The sequence below is a fragment of the Fusarium flagelliforme genome (genome assembly GCF_020744385.1).
Source record: "Fusarium flagelliforme strain FIESC 12 MPI-CAGE-AA-0113 chromosome Unknown B0J16scaffold_1, whole genome shotgun sequence".
In the NCBI taxonomy this organism is placed as follows: domain Eukaryota; kingdom Fungi; phylum Ascomycota; class Sordariomycetes; order Hypocreales; family Nectriaceae; genus Fusarium; species Fusarium flagelliforme.
Window position 1 is genome coordinate 1,691,836 of NW_025763503.1, and position 21,182 is coordinate 1,713,017.

Sequence of the window (21,182 nt, forward strand, 5' to 3'; positions counted from 1 at the left end):
CTTAGTAGACCTTCTTCTTCTCGTCGATGCTGAACTGGCCGGGGCCACTGTTGACGAGAAGCAGGAGTCCACCGACGATGGACAGGATCTGGAAGAAGTCGTACTTGGCAAAGTCCTTGTGGGGGTGGTGCTCGTGGAGCTGTGCGGTTTGTTAGCTTGGATCGGAGAATACCCATCTTGTAGATCGCAACTTACAGTCCAGAAGTTGTTGACCAAGAGGTTGAAGATGCTCAGGATGACAACGAGCAGAGTGGCGCTGTACTTGGCCTTGAATCCAACGACAACCATCACGCAAGAAATACCACCGAGGGATGAGACAATGACACGCCAGAGCGACCACTCTCCGCTGAAAACGAATCCAATGAAGAGGAAGATCAGGAGGACACGACCAGCAAGCTGGAAGTACATCTTGCGATCCTTCTCGTCGATTTGGGGAAGACCAGCAAAGACCTGTGTCTTGCGAACCCACGAATCAGACAGAACCATGACGAGGCCACCAATGACAGACAGGTTTCGGAGGAAGAAGTTGAGATCGAAGATGAGACCGTAACCAAGAGCTTGAGTGACGACAACGCCCATGAGACCGGCGACGGCGTAGTCGGAGTGCTTTCGGATGATGACAAGGGTGGAGCAGGAGAACATGGCGATGATGTTGACGAGTAGGAACAGGTGAGTAATGCCAGAAGGAACTATCAAACGTTAGAACAACCAGCCTTTCCCATACCTCGGAGATGGAGGCGCATCTTACTGTGACGGTAGTCCTTCAGGTAGAGCAGCTGGTCGGACCATTGGGTGACGATACGGAGAGCATCTTCGAAGAAGGTAACGACGATCAGGAAACGGCCAATGGCAGGGAGATAGCTGTCAACAAGGACAAAGGTCAGCTCTCAGAGCTCCAAACGCGCTAGTACAGGACGTCGCTCGACTCACGGCTTGATAGGCTCGCTGAAGGTGTCGAGCGCATCCTCAATCTTGCTGGTATAGGGTCGAATCTGGTCGAGAAAGCCCTCACCCTGCTGAGGATCGGCAGCCTGGGATGCGCCGTAGGGCGCAGGGCCACCGAGGCCGTAGCCAGAGTTGAATCGCTGGGACATGGCTGTAGAGTCGAGGTTCGAGTTCGAAGGAAGCTTGTTTCACGTGCAGACCTGCTGACTAGATGATGAAGCACAGCAAATGTTGACGAGACGAATTTGCCAAGGAGGTAGGGTCGTCGTGAGAGGAGGAAAGGAAAAGACGTCAATCAAACAGCTGGTAGAAGCTTTCGGAAGTTAAACCGAAAGGGTGTTTGATTGGACTCGACCAAAGAGGAGAACAAATGGAGATTGAGAAGCTTGACAAGCAAAAAGTCAAAAGTCAAGACAAGATAAGAGTTGGGAGTAGAATAAAGAATGAGGAAAAAGAGGGCAAGGAGAGACAGACAAGAACGAGGCGTCGAGGCGAGCTGTCCTTTGTGATTCAATTGGAGACGATGACCTCAGACGAGTCGAGAAAAAGAACTGTACAGATAATACCTATGGTTGGACTGGACTGGACTGGGGCTGTTACCTGTAGAGCAGAGCAAAACAGAGAGAGGGCCCTGATTGTACAACGGTGTCCTTTAGAGATCCCGTGATGGAGCTTGTTGCCGTCCCACTTTTAGCTCCCCTACCTTCCGTTCTATTTGTGACTCTAGCGCCCCAACTTCTCAACTGAGACTTTGCTAGGTGCCGATACCTCTAGCTAGTGCTGAAAAGAGGGGAGTTTTCAGGTACAGGGTACATGACCTTTACCTGGGTCAGTTATTACCTGCTTAAATCTGCAAGTGTTTTGAGTCTTCACATCCAGCCGAGGCCAGTTAGATCACCATTTACTTACCTCAGTACGGTAGGTGCGGGCATGTTGCACCTCTAGACTCTAGCCAGGGCCCCAGCCATCCCCCATCACCACTTGGGTTAGGGCCGGGAACTAAATGATCCAAGAATGGAAACTCCTCTAATAAACACTACCTCAGTGGCGCATCACGTTCTGCTCTATTGTACAGTATCCGTAGACAATTAGAGCTCTCTTTTGTACTATATCAACATTACTTGTATGTGTAAAGCTACAGACAATTCTATAGTAATGTTTATACAATGACTGTTCGTCAATGAATCAACCAGTCAGCTCCTTCGCTTCGTAATGGCTGCTCTCTAAGCCGTCAACTCTGTGCCAAAGACGGATCGACTGGATACTCTGTACTTTTATCAACCACCCTCAACCCACCTGTGTTATCGTACTCAACTCTCCCTTCATTGACAGCATTGCGCATCTCTTCCCTCAGAACGACACGTTTGCCTGTGGTTGGATCCCATTCCCAACCCTCTTTCATCCACATCCACCTGAGATATGCCCGGAGTTCTTTATCATTAGGGTGAACCCTCATCCATTCGGGCTGGAACTCGGGTTTTCTGCCTTTTCCCTTCCAGTCTTCTGCTCGGCCGAGCAACTCGTCCCGACAAAAGATACGCCAACTGTCTATAGCATACTTGCCTTGTGTGAGATGTCCGATTTCCCAGGCCTCCAGGTCTCCATCGCCGCCTCTCTTCGAGAATGGTGCATATCCGTTGAGTTCAGCTGAGCGTGGTGTAAGTTCAACATCTCTACAATCATAGTTCTTCACCTTGTACAGCTTCTCAGCGGCTGGTGGATCATCCAAGAACCCCCGAGCAATATTTTGCACCAAGGTTACACGGTGGTGAGCGAGTCCAAGATGACGTATCATTGCAATAATCGCATCGCTGTTCTGTGCGGAGGCGACATCTGCAGGAGTTGGAAATCGCTCTTTCACTTTATAGAACGTGGGGATGGCATGTACACCCTTCGTTTTGATGAGGAACGAGACAGCAACGAGCAGCCAGAACGGCTCATGGGCGAGGTCCTCTTGAATGAGACCAAAGCTCGATGATGTGAGAGGTGCGAAAGGGATCGAAGGTACAGTCCCGCTCGGCGGTCGCTTCTGTGCCGCTGAACCAGGAGCCGAGGCGTATGTGAAGAATGGGGAGATAGCACTGTTGGGCTTGACACTTCTAGTAGTCTTATCCTTATCTCTCATGGTGACATCTTGCGGGGAACCCTGCTCAACAGCGAGGCTACTGAGACTCGAAGCCTGAAAGGTGCTATTTGTTTGTGCTAACGCAGAGGTATATGTTTGTGAAGGTTCAAGCATCAACGCCCTTGAAGCACTCCACTTGCGGCTCTCATTTGGAAGCTTCTCTTGAGGTTGGTCGGACCAATAAGGAGAAGTTTTGATAAGGTTCCTCTTGTTTGATGAAGCGTCCAGCCCGGGCTGCTGCAAGAGTTGTTGATTATCAATCTGTCCGGGAATTTGTGGCTGGTGGACTTCAGGGTCGCCCTCAAGCTCTTTTGCTTGGGCGATAAGTCTATCGGTCATCTCCCATGGCGACTCCGACCCCGACTCCGAGCTTGAGTGCGACGGAAGGACCCGTCCTTCCAATGCGCGCCATACATATGCGAGAAGATCCTGGGCTTCTGTGCTGTATTTGTCGTATCGGCGAACTCGTTGCATAGAGGTGGCGCATTCAACTAAATATTTCCAATCCTGAGCGCCTGCTAACAGACTCTCCTGGAAAATGTCCTCAAGATCATCGGCTGGTGTGTGGCCGGATTCGATGACGTCGGCGAGGAAATCCTGGTTACTTGGAGCGACATTGAAGACGGAGAGGATGTCGTGGCCGAAGCGCGACATTGTGGGGTTCAGGCTTGTCGATCAGGGCCTCGTGCGCAAATGAGATGGTTCGTATGATTTGTGAGTCTTTGGGAATGCAAAATGCCGTTGTCGGAGATCTGTTAACGCCGAATAATGCGATAGTTAGTACCCGGGTTGAATGAATAGGATAGTTCAATATTGTGGTCTTAACGATAAGCCGGCATATCTGAGATGATGTAAAGTTAAGCTGAGCAGAGGAGATTCAGAAATGAGCCTCTGTTGATGAAGTTGACGTCGGTTTGAGAAGCACGCTTTCCATTCACTTCACGGCAGTTGCGACTGAGTACGGAGCAGGTAGGCAGATCATGATGGGCATTCATGTGGTAATTCAAAGAGCGTACGAATACCCAGCGAATCTACAGGCACCGTACTACTATCTCATCTAGTAACTGTCTTTAACTGGGTGGTTGTTCTTCTCACAATAATTCTTACATTATTCGTACTGTTCTTACTCAAGACTCATCGTGAATCTTTGGTCGCAAAGGCCAAATCGAGTCAGTAACTGACGGGAGAAACGGGGCTGTTGTGGAGAAGGACCAATCGGTCTTACGCGAATAAAATTGATGGATGGCTGAACCGAGATTCAAAGGGCGAAGCCTCTCGGCAACAATAGAGGCTCAGCAAAGTCAATCAACGTTGCCGAGAGGAACACAGAATGCGAATACTTCTAGATCTGCCAATGTCCACTTACAGCCTTTACTTAGGCAGTGAGAACTAGAGCATGAATTAGGCTCAAGAGCTTTGGGAGGAAAAGCCGCATCACTTAACCTGGACCCTTTGTCTGGCGATGTTTGTTGACTTGATCCCTGAAAACGAACTCTCCACGTGTCCGAGTGACCAGGTTGTGCGCTGCTGCGGTGATACCTGAAGCACGCAAAGACGCTAGAAGCCAGGTTCTGCAGGGCCTTTTCTTCGCCCACTGCCTAGACTCTAGCAAGGCCTCGGCTTGAAAGTGCCGTCAGTTTCTCTATCAGCGGGTACGCGACTCCACGGCACCTGGTTCACTTGCATGGAACCTAGTCTTATCTGCCTTGGCTGCTTGACCAAACGCATTGTCTCGGGTGAGCCTCAAGTAGTCTGTACTCTGAAGCCTGACATGCGTACGGACAGACGCGGTGACTGATAAAGGTATCTGGTTGGTCGCGTGATAGAGATCGAGACAGGATATATCTTGTAGCAGCTGTGTTAAGGCACCGTTATGAAAAACAGATGCAATGGCCATTCAAGTATATACGAATGGCAACGACTTCCGTTACCAATAATCGTTTCTTCACCATTAGACAGTAATAATACAGTGCCACCTTCGTCAAGTGACGCCGTTGCTGTCCGCCCTGCCGCCTTAGATCACGCCAACTCCGCTGACCAATCAAAGTGATTTCCCCCGCCGAGATGTGGTCCGCTTGCAAGGTCACGTGTATAGATCTTGCCTTCCAGGTCGTTGCCGTCCTCCCGTCTCCGCTCCGCTCAATTCTATCTCTCTCTCCGTCCCGTAATACCGCCTACCGCGCCCTCTCCGTTCCTACAGAACCAATATCAGCACCATCAACCATCATCCAAGAGATGAGTAGTCGCGGCGGTAAATTAGCCCCAGAAGTCAATCGGTAAGTTGATGCCATCTGCTCGTGTATCTGCGCCTCGTATAATCGCTGCGAATTAATCTCAAAAGTCTTGCGCCCCGGTCACAACTGATCGCATTCTCGACTCGGATTGGCGTTTTTGGCCACATGCATCAAGACATTTTGCTAACTTTTCTATAGAGCTCTGTTCGTAAAGAACTTGAGGTACGCTAGAACGAACGATAAAGATTTGCGCCCGAATCCAGACTAATCGACAACAATAGTTACAACGTCACTCCAGAAGAGTTATTCGATCTCTTCGGAAAATTCGGTCCCATTCGGTACGCACCTATCCTCGACTTCTCGACGACTTCTACGCGAGGACAATATTCGCAAATCATGTCAAGAAGATGCGCTTCACGAATTTTATACTGACGGTCTGTGCAGCCAGGTTCGACAGGGTATCGCCAACAACACCAAGGGAACCGCATTCGTTGTCTATGAAGACGTAACCGACGCGAAGCAAGCCTGCGACAAGCTCAACGGCTTCAACTTCCAAAACCGATACCTCGTTGGTATGTCAACCTTTTGTCTGTTCAGGCGATGCCGCACCGCATCACCTGAGCTGGATCTGGAGTTATACTAACCTGTTTCTCTAGTACTATACCACCAGCCCGACAAGATGGCCAAGTCAAAAGAGGACCTCGAAGCCCGCCGGGAATCTTTAGCTCAGCTCAAGCAGCAGCACGGTATCGATTGACAATCCGACCGGTCTGTGGATAGCCTGCCTAGGAAGTCGAATTCCTCGTCTGCAGGCCGGTCTTCGTCTTCTCCGAAATCTCTGTCACCCGATCCGAAGACGATCCTCCGTCAAGGCAGGACCCCGACCAAGAAAGCAGCCACCAAGAGCCATGCATCCTCCCGAGTCGTCCGTTTCGACGACGGACTTCGACCTGCACTCACATGTGCATGATGTATCTTTATCTATTATCGCTTTTCGGAGGGGGCTCTAAAGTAGCTGCCCAAATACGCATCAGCTCTGAGGTGGTTTACTATTGGTTCGGACTCGCTTGACACGCAAACACCTCCTTTTACGGACTCGGGAATTAGGTGCACTGGGGAAATTCAATGTTGATTCAGCAAGTGGCGATACGACCAGTCACGAACTGCTTTTTTAAACTCAAGCCTGGGATATAGGCTTTGATGATGTTGCCTGTGGATAGCTTTTATTGCGTTTTGTGTTTCCTTTTTATTTTTTTAACTTTCGATCTGGAAGTCTTGGCCACGAGAAGCCAACCCCCCCTCGTTCGTTCACCTCTGCCATCTGCTTGATGGCCAACAGACCATACAGATGTGTGATGTATTCAGGCCCTGGCTTTCGACTTTCCCTTGGGCTTTGATGTTGCGCATACTGAGTATTCTGATAATGTCACTGGGGACGGAGGACGGATAAGCATTAGCAACCTAGAATGAAGTCATTTTGATTCGGTGATGTGCAAGAACGAGTTGTTTTCTAAAACTTCTGTTCTCTTGATGTCTAAGGTATCTATTAGACTCCTGTGGCCGTTATCAGTTCTTATGTGATGACCTCAATGTCAGTTGGACCAACAACATGACCCGTCACGTTGCACCCGCGTTCAGATCACTCTCGTATGATCACGATGTGAAGTGTATTCCGGGCCTCGATGCATAGAGATTCGATACAGTTATGCAGTCAAGAAGTGGTTTCCTAGCTTCGGAGAACGCCACCAACATACACATGTGTTGGGAAACTGTCACACCGTGAGATACTATATGGAAGTGCCGTAAGTTGACTCATTACATCGATCGATGCCGTCTTTAGGACCAACACTTTAGCGGTTGTCAAGATTGAGTTGTTGGTACGAGACAGATAAGAAGATTAATGACTAGCGTCATCAGGTGTGAGACAATGTATCGATACTAACAAAAGTAATTTATAAGCTTTAATTATTCTCCTATGACGCTACATAACCTCTGGAGCTACAGAACTAACGGTACATCTAAACGGGCTTTCACAGTCCAGGAGGCGATAGCTCCATACCTGATTTCACATCACCCAGAGACTGGCAAGGCTCCTCTCCAGAAACATCACATCATACCACATCTAGAACACGCTCAAGAACAAACAGACCGCATCTTACAGCCTCGGCCATCATCGTCATATCGCGAAGCTGAGCTTTCGAGGTTGGGTTGTCGCTTAGAAAATGCCTTGCCAGATAATAAAACAATAGCAAAAAGAGGTGTCTGCAAACCGTTTGTTTCTCGAGGTCGCATCAGCCGCGACCTATAGAGAAGTGACAGACGATTTAGATTCAGGTAGCATATATGAGAGACGGCTGCATCCATGTCATGGGTCGCGCAGTGAGGTCGCGATTTCAGCCGTGGTGAGCTGTGAGTGGCTCTTTAGCCGCCAGTAGGGATGGTGGGCTCGTGGCTGAGTGTTGGGAGGCTTTGATTTCGATGAGGTGAACCAACGTGTATTTTTTATATAGGGCATTCTATTGGAAGAGTGATTAATCTGATTTCGATTGAATGTGAAAAAGTGTAACTGGCGAAGTTATTACATGTAGAGTGGATGATGTTTGGTACTTTGGTTGAACCACAAAATATGAGGATATTCATGTGGACTGGGGTATCATTATGATCGTCAACCAGCAAAACACCCGAGAATACCCAATAAACGCGGTTTAACCCATCTACCGAAAGGATCGACCCCAAGACCCCATACTGCCTGTCTAGTGGGTATCGAGGCCACGATATGCACCATACCACCTTGAACTTCACAGCCACCGCCTGGGGGACCTCATGGCTACAGTACCTTGGTAAACCATTCATGGTTTTTATTTTATTTTTGATCTTGCAAAGAAAACATTCTTGTATCTGTATCTTAGCCATGATGCCTTGGGCCCCTCCTACGTCCCCCCGTCACGGCCATGAGGCTCATCGCCAACCATGTATGGCCGCAGTCGGTCTCTTGTTCTCATTGATTGTCTAAGTGCTCGTGTTAGTTCAAGCTATGATATAAAGCTACACCAAGACCTCCTGCGATATTCTCGAAACAACCATCGCAACATTGGAGCTTCTTCTCAAGCCAATGTCTCCTCCTTCATCTCGCTTTAGCAGACTATCTCTTCAGAGTATGTCTCCAGAAACACACTCTCGTACCAGGGCACAGTCCCTCGCCCAAGAGACTCATCAGCCTTATGAGGATGTATCATCATCAGAGTCAGAGACAGACTCGAATAGTTCCGAGTTTGAAGAAAACAGCTCTGAGTTCGACGATGATGAATCCTCCACCATTCAATCTCCCACCAAGCTCACATATCTCATCGACCATCTCCCCGAAACCACCCAGTCCATCATTCGCGAGACTTTCAGAGAACCACCAAAGATCGCACTGGAAAAATGTCGTCGCATTGAGAACACTTATGCATTCCAGATGACAGAGCTTGTCACACGCTCAGTCCGGATCCGAGCACCGGAAGGCGGCACTTCCAAACTGAGTTGCTCATGTCGAAATGACGATGGAGAACCTTGCAGGCACCTTCTTTGGCTCTTGGATCAAATCGTTAACCAGAGTCTGTATGAAGAAGATATTAGCAAACCTCTCCGAATGAATGCGGCGGGATATGCTGAAGAGATTGGGGATCCCTTCCAGAATATCTCCAAGTACCATCTCGACGTGCTTGCGGAAGGGCTACACTCCCATCTCGTCACCCCAGACTCCGAGTACGACAATGAGCCAGACGCTTTTCGGGCACAAGAAGCTCGAGAAATGCTATCTTCAGTCTATGACATGGAACCAAAAGAGTTCCGTCCCGACGTCTTCGACCATGTATCTCTAGGAAAGAACATCATGAAGCGTCATGACCTTGAGCAAACCGTCTTCCGCATGCTTCTCGACAATCACCATTTCTTCCACTACTTCAGATCCCTTTCAAACTCACAAGACTTGATCAAAGACCCATTTCATAAGCTCACACAGCGCATCGATCGTGTTCTGCGAGGTCTCGACTCCGAAACACCTTCCACAGACACCGAATCACCTCGCAATGTGCCTTGGGCAGCGTCTCACATCCTCGGCTGCGTTCGTCGCATGCGTCACGAAATATACACTCGGGATCGACCTCTTACTACACGCGAGGCCTTGTCTGCAGCTCGCAGCCTCATCCATATACTAGATTCGGTGATATCGCATAACAGAGATCAAGGCCCAACAAGCGTGCCCCGTATCGAGCGTAACCTGTACCTGCGCCTCATTGGCGACCGCGATCAAGACTTTGTTCTTAACGTACTGAATCTCATCCCAGAGGCCGCAAGCCAGTTTCTCCACAACCTTGAAGCACTTCTTGACAGGATTGAAACGTATGGTGCACCTGCGGGCTATGTGCAGCGGTTCAGGGCAATGCTTAGGAGACTAAGAGCGTCGAGCACAGGTTCTGGGTTGAAGAGATCCGTTCCGGCGCAGATGGGTGGCAGGAAGACGAGAAGGACCAGATGAGAAAAGTGGAAAGACTGAATATTGATATCCTAAATGATGTTTTGGGTAATAATACTATACTGCCCGTTTGTTGCTATGAGAGAAAGAGAAACCTAGCTAGACCATACTAGTCGACCACATAAGTTTTGGTACCAATTTCTGATTCTGCCAGTCTTGTGGTCTGCGCAAATTCATCTACTCGCTGTTAGTGAAACAAGAATTCCCTGGTTCCCCATTAACTTTGTCAAAACTTGAATCCAGCTTCGCCACGAAAAGCCTTCAGTTCCGCAAGCACCTCCTTCAGACTTGGCCGGTCGTAGAAATTCTCCTTCCAGTCACCTCGCTTCATACCTTCAATTCTCTCTCTCAACCACTCCTCTGATGCATCGATCTCTGCAGACCACCACTCCTTCGCAGTTCGTTGTACAGCTTCTGGTGTAGAGAGACCCGTTTTCTCCAGCTCGCGGAGTACGAGTTGGTTCCTTTCCCTGACAATCCATCTACTGAGACCAGACCGCCTTCCACGTGTACACCGGTCGATCAGCCGCTGCATGGCCCCAGGGGTCTTTGTGTATCCTGGAAACTCAACCAGCGGCTCCCATCTGTACGAAAGCCAGACTGCGGCTCTTTGGGGAGCGCTATTCCCTTCAAAGATACACCACAGTACTCGGCCAAGCATGTACACCTCGCATGCCTCCTGCTCCTTTGCCGTGAGACACGCCCATGGAACGTTGTAGCCTTTGGAGGGCCATTTGTATTCTTCCCTGTCACCCATCGCCTCCCAATCTGGAAGCATTTGTGACAAGAGGTTCGAATACTTTTCGCTGACTTCTGCTGGAATTTCTTCATCAATAGCAAGAAGCCTCACATATTCAAGTGCATTGACTTCAGGAGCGGCAAACTCACACCAGACTCCACGCTGCTCGAAGTCGACCATCACCGCATCTCGAGAAGCTGAAAGGACGATGTTGTCTAGTCTGAGATCAGGGTAGAACATGTCGGTCGTCGCACGAAGATGCACCAACGCCGATGCCAGCTGGGTGGCCCATTTTGTCTCATCGGCCAACGTTACCATGTTGTGAAGCTTGAGAAAGGGGATCAGATCGCGCAGACTACCATGAATATGATATTCGAGCGTAAATCCGACAACGGCCACCTTGCCTCCAAAGCCACATTGCTTTGTAACTAGGTGCACTGGCCGAGAAACAACGTTGGGGTGTGGGGGTATGGTGAGAAGCTGCCTTAGCTCGTGATAAAGGTACTTGGTGTAACTGGTAAGAGCCTTGAAGATCCACGTCTTGTCATCGATCTCGACAAGGCAGACACTGTCGTGCAGCTGTGAGACGTACACCACGTCATCGAGGTCGACCACTGGAGGTAGTTCGACATCAGCCCCCCAGGCAGCCTGAAGCGAGGATACAGACCAGAGTTGGCGCTCAAGATAATGAGTTGGGGCGACAATAATTTCTGCATCAGCGACATTCTTGGGCATATTTTTGAGCACAATCCTAGAGCCATAAGGAATCATTCTGAAAATACCGACAGGATCTTGCTGGCTCGAAGTCCAATATTGCAAGATACGTAGTACATGCTGAGTGATGCCGAGGTGAGCAATACGTCTCGCACTTGTTGTATGAAATGCCACATCAACGTCAAGAGCCTGTCGAAGTTCCAGCGAGAGTTTCGAAGGCTCCGGGATAAAGACATCCACCCGTAACGGAGGCATGGAATCGACAAACAAGGGCACAGCATAGAATTGACTCCCGAAAGCAGTGCAGCCATCGATACGCCAGAGAGGTCGCTCCAGCTGGCTAAGGCTGTCAATACGATTCTTGGGATTCAGGATCGAGTTTTGCCATTCAACAGACTGGCCGTCCTGCATTACTGATTCCGCATCTCGGTTCGATAGGATATCCGAGAAAGCTGCAGTAGGGTGGATAACATCATGAATGGATTCTTGGCTCAACTCCATGATATGATCCGATGTCGCGCTTGATGCAGAAAGCCAGTAAGATACAGCTCGAAATCAGCAGTGCGTAATGTTGTACGGCAAAGAAGCAGTAAGCAGCTGCACAATGTCTTGGATGCTGCCCGACACGAACAGGCGGCTGTAGATGAGGGGTTTCAATCTCGGATGCAAGGGGACTGGATGGTGAAGAGTTGTCGGGTAGGTTTGTTGAGCTATCAGTAGAGAGCAGTTGAGTCCGACTCAAAACAAGGCGCGACTTGACTCGTAGGGAATTTCTACTAAGCAGAGCAGCGAGCGTGTCACAGATGAACAATGAAGTTGAGAGAGAAATGGTCGTTGTTGTGTGACAATCAGACAGACATGGATGGCACCGCCAGATTGTGTCATTTTAGGGTGTTGGCTTTGACGCTCAATCGCGGTGCTTCTGGGTCGCTGGTTGATCACATGATCGAGAGATTAGGAGCTTTGTTCGCTGCTCTTGTGAAACCGAGGATGACGGTGAAGGTGACGGCGCCGGTGACGGATCACAAAGTCGTTCCTGCTGGTGAGAAACAACAAGCAACACCGAAGGTTCGTTCGCGATGGCGATTGCCTACTGCTTTGAAACTTCAATGGAAAGATCCATTTTTTCTCAACTTAGTTTCGCGCTTGACGTAGGTTCCCTAAGGCTCCACCTTCCCCAAGGTAGGATGCCTTGTACTTGAGCATCCATCCGTCTCTAGATATCAGCCAAGCGCCCATATAGTCAAGCTGATATAGAAGCCGACAGAGGCAGGTATCCGTTACCACCTGAAGCGTGGGGCGGCGTGATCAGCTTACCGCTCCGCCGATTGTTCCAATTGTCTTGCCCCATCTGAAATCACCACCGCTATTGCCTGTACCTCACTACCCAAACCTCGTCATTGATTCTCTGCAGTGCTTCCTACTGCATGCTTTCAGGAGAGAAGCTGTAGAGATATATTATCTTCGAGTCATACGTAGTCAATGTGCTCGGCGGCTTGTGTCGTTTGCGTCTCGTTCAAATTGTATACTATCAGGAATATTAGTACCCAGTCAGTGAAACCCACTAAAGATTTCCCAATGGCACTTTGAAGTGAGATCCAGTCACAGATCTCGTCGGTGCTTCTCTCGAACTGAAAGAAAACAGTCCCAGGATAGGCGAACTGGATCTGCTATATAGGTTACCAAGATGAAATTGGAAGATAATGGGCGTGGTCAAGATGTAAAGAGCCCCACGCCCAAGGCTTGAGGATTGCGAAGAATGGGTTCGCAGAGAGCTTTCAACGGCATCGGTATTGAGTGGCATGAGAAGAGCTTTGCAGAAGAACCCCAGATAGTAAATCGATTGGAAGGATGGTACATACCCACCTATGGAAGGATACTAATTGTAGAACTGGCCACTTGGAACTTTCGTTCAGTCGAAGGACGTAGGGTTCGAAGCGCGACGGGTTTGCATGGTGTACATGCATTGGTCGTAGGATCTGACCATTCGTCACAACCAGGGTCAATGAGACATATTCCCTGACCATTCAGTTAAGACTTGTACTGGGTGTTTGCGACGGTCCGGGAACCGTGACTTGCGTCAAGGCCATAAGTTCCACAACGAATACCGCATGCCTCGCTTCCACAGACGAATGCCGGCGTCTTTCCTCGATTGTCAGCGTGGGGGAATACCGAGGTTTTGGTAACAAGGGCTCCTGGCAGACCGGTGAGCAGTCACATCTCCAATTCCCGAAATACCGACCATTTGGAACCCAGACAATAGAAACGTCATATGCACTAATAAAGGTGCATTGAAGTAAAATGGTTCCCGATATTTGATTTCTGACAACAAGCATTGCTAACTGACACCGAAGCGGGAGAGGCGCACCGGAGAGCGATTAACCCTGTGTCGTCCAATGCTGCCCTGGCCACATACTGCGTTCCTTTTCGATCGGCCGAGGGGATTTGGACAGTGCGCAAAGCAGACATTTGCATATTCCAGGATCGAGTCCGCGGGAATCCCGACTGGCTGCACTTATCTCGTCCGTTGCTGTCGTGTTACTGTGCCATAAGAAAGGAATTATAAACGATGCCTATGGCTGTTGGTCAAGGTGGAGCTGGATGTCTCAGCTAGACAAGTGGTTGGCAGCAGCTTACATGGCTGAAGAGGAAACGAGGTTGGACGAATAGCTTCTTCTCAATAGCAATCAAAGCAAGAGACTTAGCCTCGGACGTGTAACCATGCCTTGCCTGCATATATGTGTATGCTACATGGTCGATGGAGCGTTGAGGTTCCAGTCATGCTGGGGAGGTCCGTTGGCATCTATTCGCAGACATAGGTTCGATTTAGGACACGGGAAGACCCGTTGGTGGATAAAGCCTAGACTAATGGAAGGAAGGGTGCTCCTTCCATGTGGCATCCATACTCTTTTCTAGATCCGCTAAGGGAGAAAGAGTTCGTTCAATGCTGGCGCTTAGCTAGTGCAGTGCAATGTAGAGGAACTGGAGAGGTTGGTTACTTTCTGGGTTCGATCAAGGCTCGAGATGGCTTCGGTCTGCAGCAGCAGCGGGTACTAAGTTTGGATACGAAAGTCATGTTTGGTCCTTCCCAACTTAACCTCGATCCTTAGTGGATGTCAAGTCAACAGCCACGCACCTTCCTTCCGCAGACCGTTGAGGTTTCGTACTAACGCAAAGCAAAATCACTAGACATCCGTTGCGGGAAGGCGCAACCGCCACTCGAATCTAACTTCCAATCACGGGATATCTCCATGGCACCTCTTGCAATTTCCCATGAACGCCCAGTGATTGTTTCTGTAACTTGCATTGTTTGCCATCCATCTTCCAGACCGACGTCACAGGCTGATATCGCCAGGAACGCCCATCTGCGTTCCTTGACAAACCCTGCCTGCACTTTCACGAGAGAAGAGAAAACATTAAGCCACTCATTTCCACTCATGCAGTTTGATGCAAGAACATCCAGCATCTGAATATTTGTCTCAACAGTCTCCTGCAGAACCTTTGGCCAGCCCGGCTGGTGGCAGGGCAGGATAGGGCGGCTTCTCGCCCACAGCTCGCTCACATCGTGCCGTTAGTGTGGTTAGCGTGTGCCCAGCTCCAGCATCATATGCGCACCTAGCTCTTTCGTAAGAAATTCGCAATGATAACACGCACACAGACAGACGGGTGTCGATCGGTCCGATGTCCAATTCCAACATCCGGCTGCGAACAATGGTGATTCTTGGTCTCACCGGTCGCTGCCCCTGCTTTTTTCTCGTACCAACCAGAACTTTTGCGTGACGACGGCACACAAAAGTCTTATCACATGGTCAAAAGGCCGACGGCGCCCAAATAACAGTATCGACTCGAATTGTCTGGCCGTGTTATCTGTCACCACTCGTCAGCCTTAGTCAACTTGGTAGGTGAAGAACGAAGCGAGAATACTTGAGACGACGGGGATCGGAGATTTGCAGGTTTACGATGCATTTTCTGCATTTGGCGGTTGGGCATCAGCAAATAATACTAGAGGCCCGGCTGATACGTGCCTTCTGAGGTGTCATTACATTGCTTTATACACTGGGACGCATCGTCTCTGCAGTTTCCCTCGCAGAAGAAGTCTCGACGTCGGGTTCGGGATGGTTAATGGATGAAACACAACCTTTCCTCGGAGCTGCTTGGCCCTTCGGGACAAGTACTTTTAAGAACCTCTGCCAGATTGGCGGAGTTGACGATGTACCTCTTACCTGGGATGCGATGCCCAGGCGGGTTGGCGTTGCGAGACCCTGTGAGAGAAAAAGCAATTTGAGGATAGCATCCAATCCTAGCTGAGCGGTTGTGCAGCCATGACCTACATTGGTCAGCCCCATGTCAATCACATGGGCATTTTAATGCACGTATTAACCGTTGTCATGACTAGGCAGGCTCTTTGGCCATGGAACAATAGACCGATCCGAAGATTCGACTGATTAGGCGGATTAAACCCACTACGACCATGCGCAAGTCAGACCACCCATTTTTGGTTTTGAGCGAAGTTTTCAACCCGTCGTCAATGCCTTTGTTTTGTTCATTCGCATGCCAGAGCTGTTTATACTATTTTACACCAGATCGGGAACTCCAGGCACACTGAACCGGCAGGGCGGGTAATATCCCAAAATCCTCTGCTCTCGCGCACTGCAATCAGGAGGCCCCTGCCACTCCCATGGTACCCCTCAGACCGGTCAAAAAACTACTCAGCACGAGGCCATGTAGACGCCGTCCTCACCGAGTCCACTTTCCTCTCTCACAGACTCGTTCATCATCGCCATTCCCAGCAGACCGTCGAGCCGTTTCTTGAATCGCTCAACGCCCAGTCACTACAACCACCACACCGCCAGCCGCAGACTTGCTCAGCCCGCAGCCCGCATCGGCCGTCATCCATACGATCGCGGCCGCAGGCATATCGTCCAGAGTTTGCTCAACGCACCGTCCGGTGCAAGCACCAGCACCATCAGTTGCCCGCTCCACGTTCTGTTACCAGTACCACAGCAGCCTAGCCCCCCCTATTGCTAAAAGAGTAAACAGGGTGAACAAGGCTCCACGTCTTGTCCTGGTGGTACCTACTGTGTTCACATCTGAAGCCTCCCGGTCTACGGCTGCGAGCAGCACACCAAAATCTTATCAAACTTGTATCCGTGGGCAAGGAGCCTCAAACGTTTGATTGGGCTCATTCTACAGCCCTTACTTATCCTTTCTCCGCCTATCTTCCCCGGATTCTTCGCCTCCCTCATTGCATTATTCACTTCTCCCGACCGTCTGGGCCTTCCTCTCGGTCGTTGTCGTCTGGGCTCCGGTCGTCGCTGGCGCTCCACTCGGCGCACTACGGGGGTTTGGACGTCAAGTGTTCCGGTGATGGCTTTCGTGGCACCTTAGCCTACCACCACACTCCCCCCTCTTTCCACCCCGGCGTCGCTCGATTTTGACCACTGTTCTGGAGTCCAAACTGGGCAAGCCAGTTTCTCCTTTGTCATTGCCTGTATTTCGTCGCTTTTGATCCCCGCGCGGTGGTACCTTGACTTTTGTTCTGTTCTTACTACTGCTGCTACTAGGCAGTCTTTGTTCCACACCCTGTCCTGTCTCACTGCAGCCATTATGGTAAGAGTTTCTCTCCCCGGTTGGCGGCAAGCTGCATGGAGTTATATCATCGATTCCCCGTCTCATCGGTTTCTCTGGATGGCCCCTGCGGCTGTTGCCAATCACCCCCGTTCCCTCTTCTCGCCGCCCCATCGTGGCTCTCGTGCCATGACTCCCGGTCAAGCATCTTCTCCTTGATCTTGCCCCCAGCCCCAATCTATCATAACTAAATGTGCGGTGAATTGATTTTTTCTATAGAATCCGCATTATCCTTCCAAAGTTAAGAGGCCTCTCCTCGAACTAGGGATTGACGATCCTGTTCCTTCCTCAATATCTTTCACCCCTCCCGTGGATCCCACTTACAACATCTTACCATATGAGATTCACCAAAGTCTTGATCAGCTTGCAAGTTTCTATGGAGTAGCTTCCGGTTATCAAATACATCAACTACTTGATCAAGCACATTGTAGGAAGAGAAGAAGAGTCGACCCGCCGATCCCAATGACGCCTGAGCATGGATCAACTTCCTCCCAAGGACCTCTGATGAAGCTTCCTGTATCAGATCCTTATGACCCCCGCCATGAACAGTATGGGAACTCGACAGGTTGGGACGGTTGTGCTCAACCTTCCATGCCGTCTTCAACTTCACCACTGGCTAGACGTATGGCGGACCTCACCTTATTCCTCTGCCCTTGTTGCGGCTGGGATTCAAGACAGTCGGATGGTAAGTGAAGGCTCTCCCTTAGACTGACCCTTCATCAATACATCACGGTATCGTCTCGATCATTACTCACAACATTTCGACAGGCTATCAACAACTGCCGACTGCTGCGCCTGTGGTTTCTGGGCCAGACGTTCCATATGTAGCAGAAAAGCAGCCATCCATGACAATGCCATCCTCTGAGGCGTATGACAACACAACTCTGAGTACAGGGCAACAACCAAGCTATCACTATCAACAGCCCGAACTGAATGTCGCACCTCTTGTCAGCTTCCCTCTTATTCCTGACCAAACGACATTGGCAGAGCCTTTAATGAGCGATGGTATCCCGATTCAGCAACCCCATCTATCAGGGGGGGATTTCTATCCCACCCAAGTCTTCAAAGACGAAGCACCACTGGAAGAACCAGGAATGATGACCAACCAACATCTCATGTCCAAGAATCTTTCCCAAGTTGAATATAGCTCAGGTCCAAATCTTATTGACACATCTGCTCTTAATCACCACGGCCTGACCCCGGCCGATGGTGTTTCGCAGTACGGTATACTTATCAGCGGGCAGAACGGCGAAGAGACTGGACAGAATGGGTGGTCTCTCATTGATCAACATCCCAACTTTGAGATTTTACTCCCTAACCAGCGAGGTGGAAAGCGAGGCCCATTCAAGGACCCTAATCTTCGTGAACAAACTGCTCAAACCCGAAAAATCGGTTCGTGCATCAGATGTAGAATGCAAAGAATACGCGTAAGTAACAAAGTGCCAGCCGCGTCGTGCTTGTAAAAGCCTACGCTTTTGCTATCGTGAGCAAGATATGTTATGGATGGATCACTGACCATATGACACAGTGTGAAAACAACCCAGAAGAAGAGGGAGGACCATGCTTGACGTGCAAGAAAGTCTCCAACTCGAGGGCAGGCCGCTTTCCGTGTCTCAGGTACAAGATCACGGATATCCGACTCTTCAAGCCTGGTCAGGTTCCGGGTTATGAATGGACGCGAAGATGGACCAACAATATTTCAGACCCGATACAGAGTTGGGCAACTGAAGAGCCGAGAATCATTTATCTCTCCGGGGGGCTTTCGAACAAGTTCGTCAAGGTCAAGGTCCAACGTTTCATCCCCCAAGCTGGCGACAAGCTGGAACGCACATGGGATTATAAGGGGGTCAAGAAGTCGGTATCAATCCCTCCCTATGCAATGATAAACCTCGAGGAAGTGAAAAATGAGTATATGAGCCATATCGAAAACACCATGCAGGACGCTTTCACCAAATTGCTTGGCCCTCCTGAAGGTCTCCTGTTCCGAACTTACTTGCGTGCCTGGAAGATTTTCAAAGATCCAACCACCTTGCCCGAGTGCGCAGACCTAATCCATCAGACTCTGCTGTTATGGATGTCGATCCGTTTGACAACACGATCGAGCTTCATTGTAGGAGAGGAGACCCTGGGTATGAAGAGGAACATTCTGGATGAGACCAATCCGAATCATGGCAATATTCCTCTCCCACCAGTTCTCGGGGCCCAGATGGATCTCATCCTGATCCATCATATTCAGACCAAATTGCGAAGAGAACTGCTAGACAAATTGCAGAAGATGATGTCCAAGAACAAGCAAAGCACATGGCTGGTTACATACCTCGTGATCTTCATCCTTTTGCATAACACGGCTCTCATCACGGCGCACGACGCTGGATACGCGAAGAAGCACGGCATGAAGGTAAGAAACTCAGGAAGCATTCGATAGGCGTGCATGAAAAGGGCAACAGTTGCTAATCATGAGGTGCACTCGCAGCGACGTTTTGCGCGTGAAGAGAAAGTCAAAGAATATCATCTAGGTAGGACGCCACTCTTTTCTGGGATTGAAGCACTTGCTGACTTGAGATGTGAAAAGGGGCCAACATTCTGCTTGCGCATTTCCATTACTGCAACAAGGGCATTTATCCATTCTCTGAAGATTGCAAAGACCAAGATCTGCGAACTCTGGCAGGCTTGGACGAGGAGAAGATCAAGTTCGTGCACAACACAAGCAACTTGGCTAGACGATACGGTGAGTTCACCAACCCGTTGTTCTGATTGTCTCCTGGTCTTTGGGTATGAGGCTAACCAAATAACTTTGCGGTTCAGCTTTGCAATGGGAGAAGCTCCGGAACTCATCCGCGTACGAGCATGATTACTTCTTTGTCAGTCAGTTGTTTGAGACCAACTGGCAGCCTCGAGCAACAATATGACCGGGTAATATGATCGACAGAACAACCCCACGTTGTTCTCTTCGAGCTCTTAACTAGAAGACGCTGTGATTTTGTGTCCGGCAGGCAAATGCTGTACTTACAGCGGGAATATGGGAAATGAGACTGTATACATGTTGAAGGCGGGACATGGTGGGGGGGAGACGATGGACCACGGCCGGTAATGACCATGATGATAACGATAATGGGACTTCTGTTAATGTTTCTTTGGGTATGTTCTGGGTACGAAAAGGCGGTCAACGGTAGGTGAGGGTATAGAAAAAGAATTGAACTGGTTTAGTGATTTTGAGGACATGGTTGATGGCTGGGTGGGCTGGACTGGACTGTTCTGTTTGCGGGGGATCAAGATAGCGAAAAGATGATCGTTTAGCTCTCATTAGCTGGCCCGGCACATGGACCTGGCAACGGTAGCGATATCGGGGGTTCGGAGTGACGAACGGAAGGGACGGAAAGAATGATAGGCGTTGCAACGCAACGCAACGCGACACGCACTGCAGCGCACGATACAATATTGGTCGAGAAATGAGATGACGGTATGAAGGAGACCAAGAGAGTGAGGGAGGGGCTCGGGAGGTGAGAGCCCAGAATGTGCTCGGCCCCCTACAGGAAGAGGCGAGAGTTACTGACCGAGCGTCGAGCGATGACGGGTTGCTGCGTTTTGACGGATGGCTTGTGCAATGTTGCGCGTGAACACGAGGCGGATTGAAGGTTTATATGTACCAAGACGACGGGGGATTGGACGCGGCGGGACAGATGCCGGACGGGCCGGGCCTGGTTGGCGGCACCTGGAAGAAACCCAGACCAAGCTCAAAGCCATGGATATTGTGATATTGTGATATGCTTTGTTGTGATCTTTCAAGGTTCACTCTCTGTTGGTGTAGCACAGTGCAGTGTGCTGTTCATCTTGTGCATCAGTCGGTCGGTCGGTCGGTCGGTTGAGAGGAGGGAGTGGAGTGGAGTGGCAGAGAAAATGAGAATGAAAGAAAAAGGAGAGTTCAAAAGATTGAATGAGATAGGATAGGCATATTTGCATTGCATATCCCTTGCCTCTCTGCCTCTGCCTTTGCCTTGCCTTGAGTTTGAGTCGAATGCCCATGCGCCTGTTAGTGGTAGTGTTAGTGTTAGCTGTTTGTTACTACGGGGAACCAATTGCTGGGACCCGAGACACCAAAGCTAATGGAAGCTAAACGGGTGGCAACGGATAGTTCCCGCTGACCAATGACGTTGAGAGAAGACACTAGGTAAGTTCGACTATGTCTGTAGGATTAACGTTTGATTGACTGCCGAGTTGACAGGATACCTGGATATTGCGAAGTGCATCACCTGACAGGTCGCCAGAGAGTAGCAGGCTGAC

At 49.8% G+C, this 21,182-nt stretch overlaps 6 protein-coding genes across 6 annotated transcripts; 3 read left to right on the forward strand and 3 right to left on the reverse strand.

Moving 5' to 3' along the window:
* Position 1: 1 nt before the first annotated feature.
* On the reverse strand, positions 2 to 1,094 carry B0J16DRAFT_259607 (SURF4 family-domain-containing protein; the record flags this gene model as incomplete). Its single annotated transcript, XM_046123215.1, has 4 exons — positions 2 to 139; positions 196 to 689; positions 749 to 861; positions 931 to 1,094. The coding sequence occupies 4 exons, from the start codon at positions 1,092 to 1,094 to the stop codon at positions 2 to 4; spliced, it is 909 nt and encodes a 302-aa protein (XP_045988524.1).
* Positions 1,095 to 2,176: 1,082 nt separating this feature from the next.
* Positions 2,177 to 3,724, reverse strand: B0J16DRAFT_261059 (uncharacterized protein; the record flags this gene model as incomplete). The annotated part of the gene is made up of 1 exon (XM_046123262.1): positions 2,177 to 3,724. One exon carries the CDS (start codon positions 3,722 to 3,724, stop codon positions 2,177 to 2,179), a length of 1,548 nt encoding a protein of 515 aa, XP_045988525.1.
* Positions 3,725 to 5,134: 1,410 nt separating this feature from the next.
* On the forward strand, positions 5,135 to 6,061 carry B0J16DRAFT_377350 (uncharacterized protein; the record flags this gene model as incomplete). Its single annotated transcript, XM_046130834.1, has 5 exons — positions 5,135 to 5,346; positions 5,503 to 5,526; positions 5,586 to 5,642; positions 5,749 to 5,876; positions 5,961 to 6,061. 5 exons carry the CDS (start codon positions 5,135 to 5,137, stop codon positions 6,059 to 6,061), a joined length of 522 nt encoding a protein of 173 aa, XP_045988526.1.
* A 2,400-nt stretch (positions 6,062 to 8,461) lies between these two features.
* Positions 8,462 to 9,823, forward strand: B0J16DRAFT_313233 (uncharacterized protein; the record flags this gene model as incomplete). The annotated part of the gene is made up of 1 exon (XM_046125116.1): positions 8,462 to 9,823. The coding sequence occupies one exon, from the start codon at positions 8,462 to 8,464 to the stop codon at positions 9,821 to 9,823; it is 1,362 nt and encodes a 453-aa protein (XP_045988527.1).
* Positions 9,822 to 11,928, reverse strand: B0J16DRAFT_7949 (uncharacterized protein). The gene has a single exon (XM_046134480.1). It carries the CDS (start codon positions 11,772 to 11,774, stop codon positions 10,047 to 10,049), a length of 1,728 nt encoding a protein of 575 aa, XP_045988528.1. The 5' UTR covers positions 11,775 to 11,928; the 3' UTR covers positions 9,822 to 10,046.
* Positions 11,929 to 17,363: 5,435 nt separating this feature from the next.
* On the forward strand, positions 17,364 to 19,810 carry B0J16DRAFT_377353 (uncharacterized protein; the record flags this gene model as incomplete). Its single annotated transcript, XM_046130835.1, has 6 exons — positions 17,364 to 17,586; positions 17,670 to 18,328; positions 18,430 to 19,299; positions 19,375 to 19,417; positions 19,474 to 19,629; positions 19,707 to 19,810. 6 exons carry the CDS (start codon positions 17,364 to 17,366, stop codon positions 19,808 to 19,810), a joined length of 2,055 nt encoding a protein of 684 aa, XP_045988529.1.
* Positions 19,811 to 21,182: the final 1,372 nt, after the last annotated feature.

Coding starts and splice junctions, on each gene's coding strand:
- B0J16DRAFT_7949 (XM_046134480.1), bottom strand. CDS start 11,774: ATGGAGTTGAGCCAAGAATCCATTCATGATGTTATCCACCCTACTGCA.